Genomic DNA, 13,909 nt, shown 5'->3' on the forward strand with positions numbered 1-13,909 from the left:
TTCTCTTACCAGTGGTGTTGAATTTTGTTCCCTAAAACAATATAATATTGATACGAAGAGCAAGCAGCATGGTAAACACAAATACTCTTTAATAATTGCTTGAAACTTGAAACTGATCTATAGAAATTATTAGAAATAAACTGGGTAGATCTTTAAAATCAGGTTTTTTAAAAAAATATTCTGAATAGTTCATACATCGTGAATGATTTGTATGTTAGTTTTCTGGAATTTGTTGGCAACCTGTTGTACTTCCTGGCTGCAGATTCCAGACAGTATTGATTTCTTGTTTTAAATAAGTATACATTAATGTGGATAATTCAATATAAATTACATGCAACTGCATGTGAACATTAGCTACTGTACCAGAAGACTGAAGAGTAGCAAATGTCACACCAATTTTTAACCAGGGATCCAGAAGGGAACCAGGAAATGACAGGCCAGTCAGCCTAACGTCTGTCCAAGGCAAATTAGCAGAACTGTAATAAAAGCTGGATTTGCTGGCTAGAGGGATAAATCCTGCTGAGGGAAAATCAGCAAGGCTTCTGCAAAGGGAAGTCCTGCCTCAGCAACCATTTCAAGTTCTTTGAGAAAGTGAACAAGCATATAGACAATGGTAACCTGGTAGACCCCATGAAAAACTCCTGAGTAAACTTAGCAGTCATGGGACAAGAAAACAGATTTACTATTTAATAGTAAATTAAACAGATTTCCTTTTTACAGTACTATTTAATTTATTAATAAATGATCTGTAAGTAGGGGTAAATATTATAGCGGACAACTTTGTGGATGACACAAAATTATTCAGGATGGTAAAAACAAAGGTTGCCTGACAAGAGCAGGTGAAATGTGGCAAATGAAGTTCAGAGTTAGTAAGTGTAAAGTGATGCACATTGGGAGAAAAAAAATCTCAGCTTCAAGTATAGGCTAATGGGATCTGAACAGCAAAGCCCGATAAATATAAAATTGTCCTCCTGTTGTCAACTCGGAACCAATTGGTAATTGAAACTGTTGCAGAATTTTTATATTTAGTATCTAAGGGGCATCAAAAATGTTAATTTTAAATTGGAATGTTTTAAGTTGAATGTTGATTTTAAAATTTGTTGTATAACTTATATTATAGTATTTTGTTTTTAATATGCCTTAGCTATGGTATACCAAATGGTAATAATTTTTAAAACACTTATTCCCATATCTTAACTTTTTCTACACTAAATTTTCTTCATGTTTTTCATTTTCAGTTCTCTCCTTCTCTCCCCTGCTTTGCCTTTCAAAAAAAAATTAAATAAAATTACTTCAGTTTAGATGATTCAGTTTTTCATGTTTATGTAGCTGACAGATTTCCTTTCAGAGCATGTCTTCCTTACCTGCATCCTCCCACTACACCCCTGAATGCCCTCCTAAGTGGCAAATGTTCAAATGGGATTTTGGCCTGCAGTGGGGAGAGGTGAGAAAGTCACTCTTGGATTCTACCCCACTAATTAGAGTTTTTATAAACAAGCAGGTTTCATTTTGTAGAAAAATAGGTGGTGGAGCTCCTTAGCATAGCTCATTAGCATATGCCGCCCCCTTAACAGCCAGAAGCAACCCGATGCAAGAAAGGAGAGGGCTGCTTGGGCTGGCTAGAGTTCCAGCCAGCCCAAGCAGGCCTCGCTCACCTGGGACTCTCCTTGGCTGCCCCCCCACAAGTCAAAAGGCCAGCAAGCTACCTGCCACCCAAAATCACATAAGTAGTGGAGAAAGGGTGGTGTGGGCTTTTCTAGGGGTTAATGAGGGCTGCTGGGTGTGTGGCTGGCTGGCTGGCTGGCTGCCCTCTCTCTTAATCCAGGGATTGTTATGCAGCTACACCTACTATTCAATGGACAAGGTAGGTGGGGAGGAAGAAGGGGAACCCTCAGAAAGGTTCAGGAGCTGTGCTCCTGTGATCTCCTGCTGAATTCAAGGCATGTATACAAGTATATCTTTCCACTCCTAACTTACCACCACCTTTTATATTTGTGCCTTTCTTGTTGCTGTGTGTTCATGGATATCTTCTCTGCTTCTATATATGTTGAAATTAACCTTTAAATTTTTAGAAATTTGTTCTGATGTTACTTTTCTTTTGGCTCTCACTTCTCTGTTTCTGTATCTGCTTGTCATTTGCCTGTTCTGTAATCTAGTGATTCTTTTCAACTCTGATCTGTCTTTTGTCCTTTTATATCAGCTACATTAAAATCTTATTTCAAACTTTCAATTATGTCTGTGACAGCTCAATTAATTCTTACAGTGCCTTGATTTGTGTAAATCATTGTACTGCTCTTTGATCCAACCTTTTCTGCAAACTAGTGTGATGATCCAGGGTACAGTCTTGGTCACTACTGGCACACACACAAAAAGTGTTCTGAGTTTAAACTAGAGACACCCTCTCTTTGGACCATCTTGAGAAGAATCCACTGAGTCAGTTTCTCTCTCACTGATGAAAAAGAGGGTAGAACCTTCAGGAACAGTGCTTCCTCTATTCCAGCCCCAAGAATGTTTCCTTGCCAACATTCTCAGTTACTGAGAACTCTTCCACAAAAAGTAACTCAGCTCTGTAGACTTCACCACCACATCAATCATGACAGGAATATTTTATTCCTTATTCAGTTTAACTCTAGACCAGTGGTCACCTTAATTTTAAATTCCACTCATTTTAAAAAATTGTTTACATATGATTTTCTGCTATAGATTGGCTTCTATTTCTGTATGTAGCTTCTATACATAACAATGTGCTCCTGTGTGCATAGGTGGTTAATTCAGTTACTGAGTTCAGATTGAAATGTTGCTCTTCCATCTATAAACATGAGTTTTTAGTATGTATATCTGTTCTGTGTTTATTAGTGGAATACCTTTGATACAAATTGTATCTCTGTGGATGTGTAATTTGGTTTTAAAATTAGGTAAAATTATTAAACTTCTGCATTACTGAATGAGTCCCATCTGAAGACAGATATTGAACACAGGCAAATAATATGTCAGAAGTCTGGTTTTAACAAATACTATGTCAGACATTTTAAACTGAACCACTATAACCTCCAGCAAAACTATTTAACATATACATTGTTTTGACATGCAGTATATGCTTAGTTTCCCCCACTGCTCACTGTTTTAAGCAAACAGTGTGTGTGTGTTTCAGTGAGCAAATGCCAGTATGTTTTTTTACTTGTGTAGGTTAACTTAGTTGACCTCCTTAGCTGATTTCAATTGCAGAACACTATTATATTTATAGTGCAGTTCTGGCAAAAATACAGTTCAACTCCTGTCGCAGCTTTCTCTGTTTAAAGGGTTCTGGCAAGATAATATGATTTTTTAAAAAAAACAGCTGATCAAAATAACACTTGCCACTTTTTAATCACTTATGTATATATACAGAGAGTTTCTTTTTTGCATTGTGATTTCTTTTGTTGGAAGAGTATTTCGTATTTAAAAAATTAAAATAATCCCTTTTAAATTCTCAGTTACCGAAATTCGTACAAGAAGAACATCTGCATAGACATGCTACGGCAGGGTTATCACAAGTCTTTCGCTGAGCTCTTTACTCTGATAGAGAAGTGGAATGCCTTGAGGGAGGCTTCAGGGCCTGGGTCAGCCATATGGCTGCAGAAGTCCCTAGAGGAGCAGCCTGATAAACTGGATCAGCTTCACCACTTCCTGACCAGGGCAGAGGCAGCCCAGCGATCAGGTAAATAGGGGAATTCTGGGTAATGAAGCAGCAAGAGTTGCAGCAGCATGTGCCTGAGGGAAGATTCCAAATTGTTTCATGTATGAATTTGAAACATTACTAGAATTTAGTACATCTCAGTCTTATTCAGCTAAACTGTATATATATATAACAAAAGTTTAAAACTGTATTTCTAAAATAAATGATAAGTAACTCTGAATTATGAGTTTATAGTTAGAGAGACATTAGAATGTTTAAATGAGAAGGGAGTCTTTGTGTGTGTGTAATGATGTCACCACCAGGATCCTTTTGCTACATTTATACTCATCATAATCAATAGCTCAATTATGACCTCTTTCACAGGTTCATACAATCTGTTTATTTTTCTGTTTTCATTCTGTAATGCAGTAATTCTGCTGTTCTGTGATGTTTTCTCTAACAATGTCAGTTTCTTAAGCTGTTATGTTTACCATATATTTTTTCTTTCAACAAATGTGTTCTTGCTTTCTGAAATCCAAATATAGAAAAAATAGGCATTACACAGGGAACATGAGAATGCATAAAAGCCCCTATACTTTCCCCTCCTTCCTCAAGGAGTAAGTGGAAGCCATTCGCTTATTGGGGAGGGGGGAGTTAAAAATGTTGTCTTAAATACAATAGATTATCTATTCAGTTGATCCCAACTGCTTGGTAGAACCATGTCTGCCAAAGGAAGGCCATCTGATTGCATTTTTTAATGTCTTCCCAATAGAATTATTGTTTATAGCAGGGGTGGCCAAACTGTGGCTCGGGAGCCACATGTGTCTCTTTCACACGTTTTGTGTGGCTCTCAAAGCCCCCACCACCCCATCAGCCAGCTTGGAGAAGGCATTTGTTTTTTTAAATCACTTTGCCGAGCAAGCTGGCAGCTTGAATAATGCATTTAAAGTTGCTTTCTTTCCACCTCCTTTCCCTCAACTAGCATTCTTCCCTCTGGCTCTCAAACAAATGGCATTCATGTTTTTCAGCTTTCAAACATCTGATATTTATTGTTTGTGGCTCTTACGTTAAGCAGGTTTGGCCACCTCTGGTTTAGAGTGCAACCTGCTTCCTTTTTTGCACTAAGTTTTAGTTATGACTGCTTTGGATAATCTGTTAAATTTCTAACAGAGAGATGTTTGAGATGGGTTTGGAGATAGATGAATGAAGAGTTGTACAGTTTTGAACTATACAAAAATAGTGGTTTTGCCAACTTCCCCCCCTCACAAATGCAAATAAACCTGACAAAAGGGCATTTTGAAATCTTGGTAGCTATTGGCTATAAAAGCTCTGGTTAGATTGGCCTAGCCATTGACTCAGCTGTTCATGTTATAAATACTTATGGATAATCCAATTGCTTAGGTTAAAAGATATTTCAGATGAGATAGAGCTGTTGGTTGAGTGGAATGGACAGAAAGGGGGAGACACTGCTATCATGATAACCATCAGCTGCTACAATGAAAAATAACAATGTAATTTTTTATTAGGACCCAACAAACCACCACAAAATAGTGAGTAAGAGTGAGAGATGAACAGGGTGAATGAATAACATGAATGAGATTTCATGTAAGAAGGGACCCTGGAAGTATGAGTAAGATGCTTCTGCGAATCTGTGTGTGAGTGTATGTAGATAAATATATACATGTGTCTTGGTACATCCAAAGCATAAATTTGGCTTGTATATTACATAGTTTTGATTGACAGAGGAAATTATCAGTAATGCTTACTACTGAGAAGTATTTTAGCATTTCTCAGATAAAATTATTTTCTTTTTATTGAAGAATACTATGAAGAGATGTATTTGAACCAACTCAACTTGGCATATTGCTTCAACAAACCTGAAGACAGATGGTTAAGGAATTACTTTTATGAACAGTGCTACAAAACTGCTCAACTAATTAAAATTGATGGTGGGAGGAAAGAAGCTGATGCACATTCAAATATGGGGCTGGTTTATGAGGAGAAAGGTAAGTAACTTACAGTTTATCTCACTGTATCAGAAATTACAGCCAAGATTTTTAGAAAACTGTAGATCAGCAGTTGTGCTTTAGAATGCGGAATCTGGCATCTGCTGTAAAATCTAGTAGTTTCCTAGATTTCTGAGAATCATCTGCGTGTTCCACAGGGGGATGGGCTTGTGTGATTTCCCTGTAACTGGTGCTGCTGCGGATGCAGTACCACAGCAGTGGATCTTACATGGAAGGTTTCCATGAGTTTTCATGCCCCAGTCCCCCAGCAGTGGCTTTTCTCCCTCTCACAGGACACTGTTGGGGGTTTTTTTGTTAGAATGTTGTTATTAACCAGCAATTCAATAACATCTAATATTATTGATATAATGTTATAATAATATGTATAGTAGTTTCTTTAAATTCTTTGCTTTCACTTTTTTAAAGAAAGTAAGTTTCTAGTCCCTTCTGTAGGGAATATATGCCTTTTCCAAGAGAAGGGGCCAAGAGATTTTTTTTTTTTACTGAAGGTTGGGAATTCAAAAAAGCTATTATGTATATTGTTATAACATTATATCAGTATAGATCCAAATAGGCAGCCGTGTTGGTCTGAAGTAGTAGAACAAAATAGGAGTCAATTTCACCTTTAAGACCAACTTAGTTTTATTCAGAACATAAGCTTTCGTGTGCATGCACACTTCTTCAGACAAGGAAGAAGTGTGCATGCACACGAAAGCTTACGTTCTGAATAAAACTAAGTTGGTCTTAAAGGTGCAATTGACTCCTATTTTGTTCTATTATATCAATATAATGACATTCAGCTTTTTAAGAGCCTCTGTGGTGGGGGGAAGGAAATGCCATGGATGGTTCCAAGGCAAATAGCTGCCATGTGGGTGGGAAAAATCCAAACTTTGCCGTCCAAATGGCAGCCATCCAGATTTTACTGTGATCTTTCCCAAAACTTAGAAACAAAACAAGTTTGAGGAAAAACTGGAGAAAAGCTAGGGAAATCCCAAAAGATTGATATGTACTGCAATGTTTTGGGAAAGAAGGAAAAAACCCTTCTTCCCAATAGTATTGAACCCAGGCCAATATAGCCTGTGTGGAAATGGCCTTAGCTGTTACACTTGTAAATATAAATTTGAAAACATGGCAGTTTTGCTCAGGCAAAAACTTCAATATGATTTGAGTGAAATTCCAGCAATAAGCAAGTAGGACTTGCGCCTAACATAACCATTCTCCATGACCGTTATGCACAGATCGTTTCTCTCACTTTCACCGTGCATGTCCATTGGATTTTCTTTGTAATTCTGCATTGATTTTCCTCCCTTCAGCACTCGGCTCACTTTCTGGTCACTGTTTCCCTAGGTTTCTGAGAGTCCTTTTGTGCTAACTTTTCCCTTGTTTTGCTTCCAAACCAAAGGTAATTCAAAAGCATACAGATTCCCCCCCCCCCCATTCTTTTGCTGCCCCTTGAAGTTTACTCCTTCTCAAATCAAGGTCATTCTGCCTACTCTGCACTTCCTGCCGTCTTCCCCCTTAATTGGTGTACAAACTCTATTTCCACCTCATTTTAAATTTTTATTTTTTATAATTGCCTTAAGTCTAGCAATATGAGACTATTGGAAGTCTCAGATAGCTAAATAAAAAATTAAAATGGGACTGGGGAGTTTAAAAGAAGCTGCATGTATAGTTCCCTGCTGTTACTGTCTTGAAAGGGGGACTGGAGAAGAGGCAAATGGCAGCATCCCCAGTGCGAAAAGAAAAGAAAAGAAAAGAAAAGAAAAGAAAAGAAAAGAAAAAAAGAATTTCAGTGCTGTATGGAAACAAAATAAGGGGGATCATCAGCATGGAATAAAATTGACATGAGATGTTAAGGGATGTGAGAGTGATCTGGCTATGACATCTGTCACCCAGGGCTGGCACATCCATCATACCATCATACCAAACCTTTAATGGCATAATAGATTCAGATAAAAATACACAGAATATAAAAATTTAAACATTGGAGATAAAATCAAAATAAAACCGAGCTTACAGATACATTCAAACATGGTCAGAATTAAATTTAAGGATGTCAGCCAGAAATTTTGCCACAGCCTCACTAACCACCCCCTCAGTATCACTCAATAAATAATAACAGGGTGGCAGAATAGACAAATCTGGAGAAAAAGAAAGCTTGCCAAATAAATCTTTACGGAGGTTATGGTAAAAAGAACAATCAAGCAATATATGCTGGATTGAGTCAGGGGTATTCGCTCCACAGGAGCAAAGTCTGTCGGCTAAAGGGACTCGCTGATATCTCCCTTGTAAAACTTTGGAGGGAAACGCGTTTAGTCTGGCCAACATAAATGCCCTGCGATGACTTGGAGTGGTTAGGTCTGATAGATAATTGGGCATTTTGCCACAAAAAGCATAAAGACCTAAGGAAGCTGGAGAGCAAGTATAAGGGAGAGTTGGCCGTAATTTCGTTTCCTCCAATTCCCACAGTCTCAGTTTAATACATCTGAAGATATATGACTCTTCAGAGGTAGAAAAATCATCTACCTCTAACCCCAATTGATTGAGTTTAGACAGAAGCACTGCTGTCCAGGACGAAATATATGGGTCTCTTTTCATACAATCAAGAAGGCTGTTGGGATCTGTTCTAAAATGAATTTTGAGCCAGAATTTAAACACTGCAATCCAGGCTTTTGTCTCCACCAAAGACTGACCCACTTCAGAGCAGAGAGCAAAGTAGGACACACATTTTGGCAAACCAAGAGTTTGTCTAAAGAATGAGGCTTGAATGCCCTCCACTTTCCTGGTAAAAGCTGAGATCCATATAGGGATACCATAGAGGATTTGGGCAAGCGTTTTGGCTTTGAATACTTTAATAGCTGCTGGAACTAATTGGTTGCCCCTTGCAAAGAAAAACTGTTTAATTTGAGCAGCTGAACACTTAGCCAAGTTGATGGTGTTGTTACGATGTGAAACCCAGCTTAACTTGTGGTTAAAAGTGATCCCCAAGTATTTAAAAAATTTTGTTTGCTCGATTGTTGAATTGCCAATAAACCATCTCTGTGGGCCCCAGCAATTTGAAAAGACAACTACTTTAGATTTGGTATAATTGATAGTAAGTGAATTACAATTACAGTAGTCATAAAAGGCGTTCAAATACCTTTGCAGGCCCACTCTTGTACAAGAGAGGATGGTAGTGTCATCGGCATAAAGTAATAAGGGGACCGCTCGGCCTGCAAGTTTAGGCGGATGACCATTGATAGGGGTCAAAAATTGGGCTGGCACATCCATTAGGCAGTCTTAGGTGGCTGCCGGGAGCACAGCCTGAGGGGGAGGGTGCTGGTTTTGGCTCTCCCACCCACCCTCATCCTTAGTGAAGGAAAATATGAGCAGCCAGGCAGCTACATGCACTGTGCACAACAGTAGCTGCACTACTGCTGTCCAAGCTCGCCCTCACCAGGGATGAGGGTGGGTGGGAGGGAGGGTGTGGGCAGGGGGTCACCGTGCCCAGGGTGCTGGCCTTGTGCTGGCACCCTCGTGCCAGTGCTGCTGTCATGCTACTGATTGCCAGTGTCGATTCAGTTGCTCTGGCTGGCTAGGCAGGTGTCCCCTGCCCCCTTCACCGCTCTATGTGCATCCCTCCCGAAGCTGTGCACTTGGTGGAAGAGAATGACTATCCTAGATAAAAGGAGTGTAACATTCTTTGGTCATGGGTATATGATAGCTGCGCTCCCCTGCTAGAACCTTCATACAAGCTTAAGATCCATTTGTAGGCGAATGTAGGGTAGACATGAGATGTAAAGAGAGAGAGGGGGGGGGGGATGGGAAGCCTAAAGCTTTGAAAACATTTTCCTTTTTAATGCATTAATGAACAAAGTTTTTTGGGGAGCCATTTTGGCAGTCTCTGGAAGGCTTACATTAACATGGCAGCTGAGCCACATGGATGTTCTGTGAACTGTTGAATTTAAGAATCTCTTAGGATTGATCCAATTAGAAGAAGAGTGCAATCTGCACAGTCTGCAGGATCAAATAAGAGAATCACAAGGAGAAAAATACTAAAATTTGCAAGGAAGGGCAGGAAATTAGCATCACTATGCATCTGCTCCAAAGCATCAGTGAAAATTTACACCCCACCCATTTTTTTCAGTAGGGTGGTACAAGACTAAAAAAGTTCTCCAGAGCTTCTGCTAGAGCAGGGGTGTCAAACATATGGTCCAGCCACAGAACAGAACTGGCCTGTCTAGGGCTATTATCCGGGTCTCAAGCAACTGGTCATTACCTTTATTTCCAGATGACAGAGGCTGTGCATTATGTCTCTTTTACTGTCCCGGGGGAAATGAGTAATTTGTGGTGGAAGTGGGAGGGTGGGCATCAGGGATATACTTTAAGGAAGTACTGCAATGATGTTAATGCTTAAATCATGTTTGTATTTTGAGCAAAAATAATAATATTAATTGCTTTGCCTGTGTCATTTATAAGGTTTTTATCTCCCATACCTGGCATTACATTTTGTGGCATACATGATCCAACCCAATAAAATGACATTTATGTCAGATCCAGCTATCGTAACAAATGAGTGTGACACCCCTGTGCTAGAAGACTCCTTCCCCATACAAATTGCAGCCCTGTACAAAGTGTGTTGCAACTGACTTTACAAAGTGCACACACACAGATGTGCACACATTGCCAACAGTCATAGCTTGCAGTGCCACTGTCAGTGTATTGTGCCATGCATATTGTATACTCAACATGTTTCCCCATATTATGAGATCATAGGACTCTTGCCCATTTTTCACAATAGCTGATAACACAGCAAAGAATCCCCTAATGCCCTGCAATATGGAAAACAGGTCTTTGCAGCTGCTTGTCAGTTTCAAAAAAAGAGTCTTGTCAATTTCAACATCAGGCTTCCTCCTTTTGCCTGCATTCCTTTCTGCCCCTTTCATTGTGAACTATACTGAAATACATGTGAAGGGCGCTTTGCTGGACTCTACTGCTCAGCTATGATAGGACAATTGTATAATTTTTTTAAAACTTCGGACACCTCCCCTCACATGTCATAAGTGATGTTTCACCCCAACTTAGAAAAGTGTATTTTTAAAAAAAATTGTAGCTGCAGAATAGGTACATCGTAGGAAGAAGAATGGTGGTAATGTGGGACAGAATCCGAAGTTGAGATTAAAGATTTACTGCCCTAAAAATCTTCAGTAAAATATGCATGCATAATGGGTCCATGTCTCTCCTCTACCCCCTTTTTCTAGTACACTCCAGCTTTTCTCCTGCCTTTCAGTTGTACTTAAAGAAAAAAAAAAACCCTGCCAAATCAAAGTTCATTTATTAATACCCAGACCAGTTTGTGTAACTTTCCAAATCATCATTATATTAGTCATAAACCAGAGAGCCTTTGGAACTGCAGAAGGTGGAGAAGAATTCGGAAATCCATCCACCAGTGCTTCTTAGTGGCTAGAGCATGCTGATCTCTCCTCCTTTGTTCTTTTTCTCCATTAGCTGAGACTCAGCTGCTCTCAGTGTTTAATCTCTTCTGAAGTTTTTTTTATTCTTCTGCATGCCATTTGAAGTCCCTCCATCTCCTTTCTTTAGTTAGTTTACTGGTGTCACCCTTGGGCAGAGACGGGGGATTTAACACACACAATCTACACAGCCTCATGGGGAAATTACTGCAAAGTTCAAGGTTTTTTTATAGCAGGTATCGGCAAGTTCTATGATTAATGCCACCCAAGTTGCATCTTGTCCAACTAATTCCTTTCCTGATCCTCTCTTTTTTCCTCTTTTTAGACTCTTCTTTCTCCTTTTGTTTGTCTAGTTACTTGGCTAGCTGTCTTCTGAGGCTTGAGTGTCCTCTTCCTGTCCTCCTCTCACTCCTCCTCTGGCTCTCCAATTTACTTTCTTTCCCCACCATGAGGCCTCCACCCTCTTCGTTTCTCTCTAATCTCTTTTTATGGTATTCTCATCTGTCCTTTATGTTGACCTTAATCTCAGGTCCACTCCCTTGCTTTTAACACACAGCCTTCTCCTTTTCTCCTGATGTGATGTTCTCTGCTTCCAACCTCCTAAGTGTGGCTGATGGTCTGCCTACCAGGAATCAAATTCAGAGTGGAGAGCAGGCAGCACTCCACCAATTCTGCACCTCGCCTCGCATCCACAGATACTGAGTGGCTACCATTCCAGTCCCCTTTGCTCCCAGGCAAGCACATAGGATTGAGAGATTGGGCTGGTTGTTGCATCAGAGTAATTTTTTTTTTGCATACCAGGGGAGCCCTTTGTTGTCTCTGTCTTTATTGGGATATATCCAGTTGTTGGAATAAAGGACAGATAAGAGTAGGAGAAGGTGTCCCATTATTGGGGAGGTACTGTTCTTTTCAATTAGGTTTCTGCAGCAAGATATGTGCTACTGTAAGATACTTTCATTCATTTTTCATTTATTTCCTGCCTTTGTCCTCATTGGTCCCAGTGGCTTACATTGTCTTCCTCTCCATTTTAGCCTCACAACAACCCTGTGAGATGGTTTAGGCTGAGAGTGTGTGATTGAATCCCTCCTCTGGATTGATAAAATAGCAGAATCCTTTGATTCAGTTATTATATTCCTATGTTCCATCTTTGGAATATCAAATTTGTAGTGGGGATGATTCTTTGAGCTGAATTAGCACTTTCATCTCTTGAAGCTTGGGCTTGGTTGAACTCTTTGTCTTTTAAAGTCAAAGTTATACACTGTGACCGATTCCCCACTAGGCTTGTTCCGGTGTCGGAGCTCTTTTCCCCCTGATGCTTCTGTCCGATTTCGCACATGCTTCCCTGCAGCTGCAACTTGGCCCGCCTCTTTCCTGTGGCAAGCAGAAACTGTTTTTCAGAGGATCTTGTTTGCCTCAGGAAAGAGGCGGGCCAAGTTGCTGCAGTGCTGCAGCTTGTGCAAAATTAGACAGAAGCATCATGGGGGAAAAGAGCTCCAATGCTGGAACAAGCCTAGTGGGGAATCAGTCTGTGACATCCAAGAGGGCTACTTCAGCCTGATCAGAGAAGATTCTTATGTTTTGCTTTGGGATAAACTTGTAAAGCAACGACTTCAGCTCCTCAGCCTTTCCTTAGATTCCTTTCATTCAGTCACCCGACAGGAAGCGATGAGATTGAGTAAGAAACATTTAGTATGATTACAACAGTGCAATCTGTAGAAGACAACATGTTCACTCTACTCAGTTGGTCAGTATTCTTCCATCTGGGTAGCTCCTTATTACTGTTCATATTTGGCTGTTCCTCAGTATAGGTGCGCTGTTGGGCGCCTGAATTACCTTACCATCTGGAGTCTTGCAGGGGAGGTAAATTAAGATACAATGCACTGATAGAGTATGTGACTGTGGTGCAGTTAGTGTAATTTTTCCTTTCCTCCAAATATAGATTATATGAAGTTGGAGACATTATCTCTTTTATTAGAAGATAGCAGCAGACTTATAACTCTTTCGGTTGCAAAATCTTATTTATTTGCAGTTGATTTTTGCAACCGCTTAAGTGTAGTCTACTTCTTTACATATTAATAATCTGCTTTAAACTAATAAGTTAAGAAGTAGTATGAGGTAGAAGATATTAAAAGAAGCGCTGCAGCTGCCTCAGAAACAGTGGAGAACACATTTATTGGATTTAAGGTCAATACTGGAAATTAAGTACTCCCCCTCCTGAAGCAATTTAAAGGGGTCAACCCTGTTTTAGGAGGAGGAGGCGCTTCCCAGAGGTAACTGACCACCCCATTCCTGGACCACCAAGAAGGAAGATTCACTGTAAGTGAAATAAAATCTTTCATTTGTTTCCAATCTCTCCTCTCCTAAGCCTGATTAAGGGATCTAGAAATTGTTGCCAGAGGACTATGACTTCTAATAAACCTCCACAGCTATCATGGATTCTAAGGAACTATATACAAAACTGTATACAAAGTACCTCTTACTGGGACTATTAAGTTGTAGACCCCGAAACGACAAGGTCTCAGGACTATGTGTACCCCAGGATGCTCAGCTCCTGTTGTCAAAGCCTGAAGCCCTGTCCTCAGCAGCAGACCAGAAGGAAGCCATGCTCCTGGAGATGTTTAAAAGGACAACATATTTTCCTGCAAGCAGGCATATAGATGCTGCACCTGCACCACATACTGCATTCCAAAGTCTTGCTTAAACTTTGGTTATGCAGATACAATCGCCTTGTTGTTAACAAAAGTACTGTTGCAACATCTGCCCATGAACAAAAGAACCTTCCTATCACCTATTCAGGA

General features: G+C 39.9%; 1 protein-coding gene across 2 annotated transcripts in view; it reads left to right on the top strand.

Annotated features, from left to right (window-relative positions):
* Positions 1 to 13,909, top strand: part of TTC29 (tetratricopeptide repeat domain 29) — a 113,390-nt gene that overhangs the window by 15,269 nt on the left and 84,212 nt on the right. The window contains exons 3-4 of one of the 2 annotated variants that reach the window (XM_060246672.1): positions 3,474 to 3,697; positions 5,476 to 5,661. In XM_060246672.1, the coding sequence (XP_060102655.1) occupies positions 3,474 to 3,697; positions 5,476 to 5,661 (410 nt within the window). The remainder of the gene's footprint in view (positions 1 to 3,473; positions 3,698 to 5,475; positions 5,662 to 13,909) is intronic. The other variant, XM_060246673.1, reaches the window with a different exon arrangement.

This window comes from Heteronotia binoei, chromosome 9, assembly GCF_032191835.1.
Source record: "Heteronotia binoei isolate CCM8104 ecotype False Entrance Well chromosome 9, APGP_CSIRO_Hbin_v1, whole genome shotgun sequence".
Taxonomy (NCBI): Eukaryota; Metazoa; Chordata; class Lepidosauria; order Squamata; family Gekkonidae; genus Heteronotia; species Heteronotia binoei.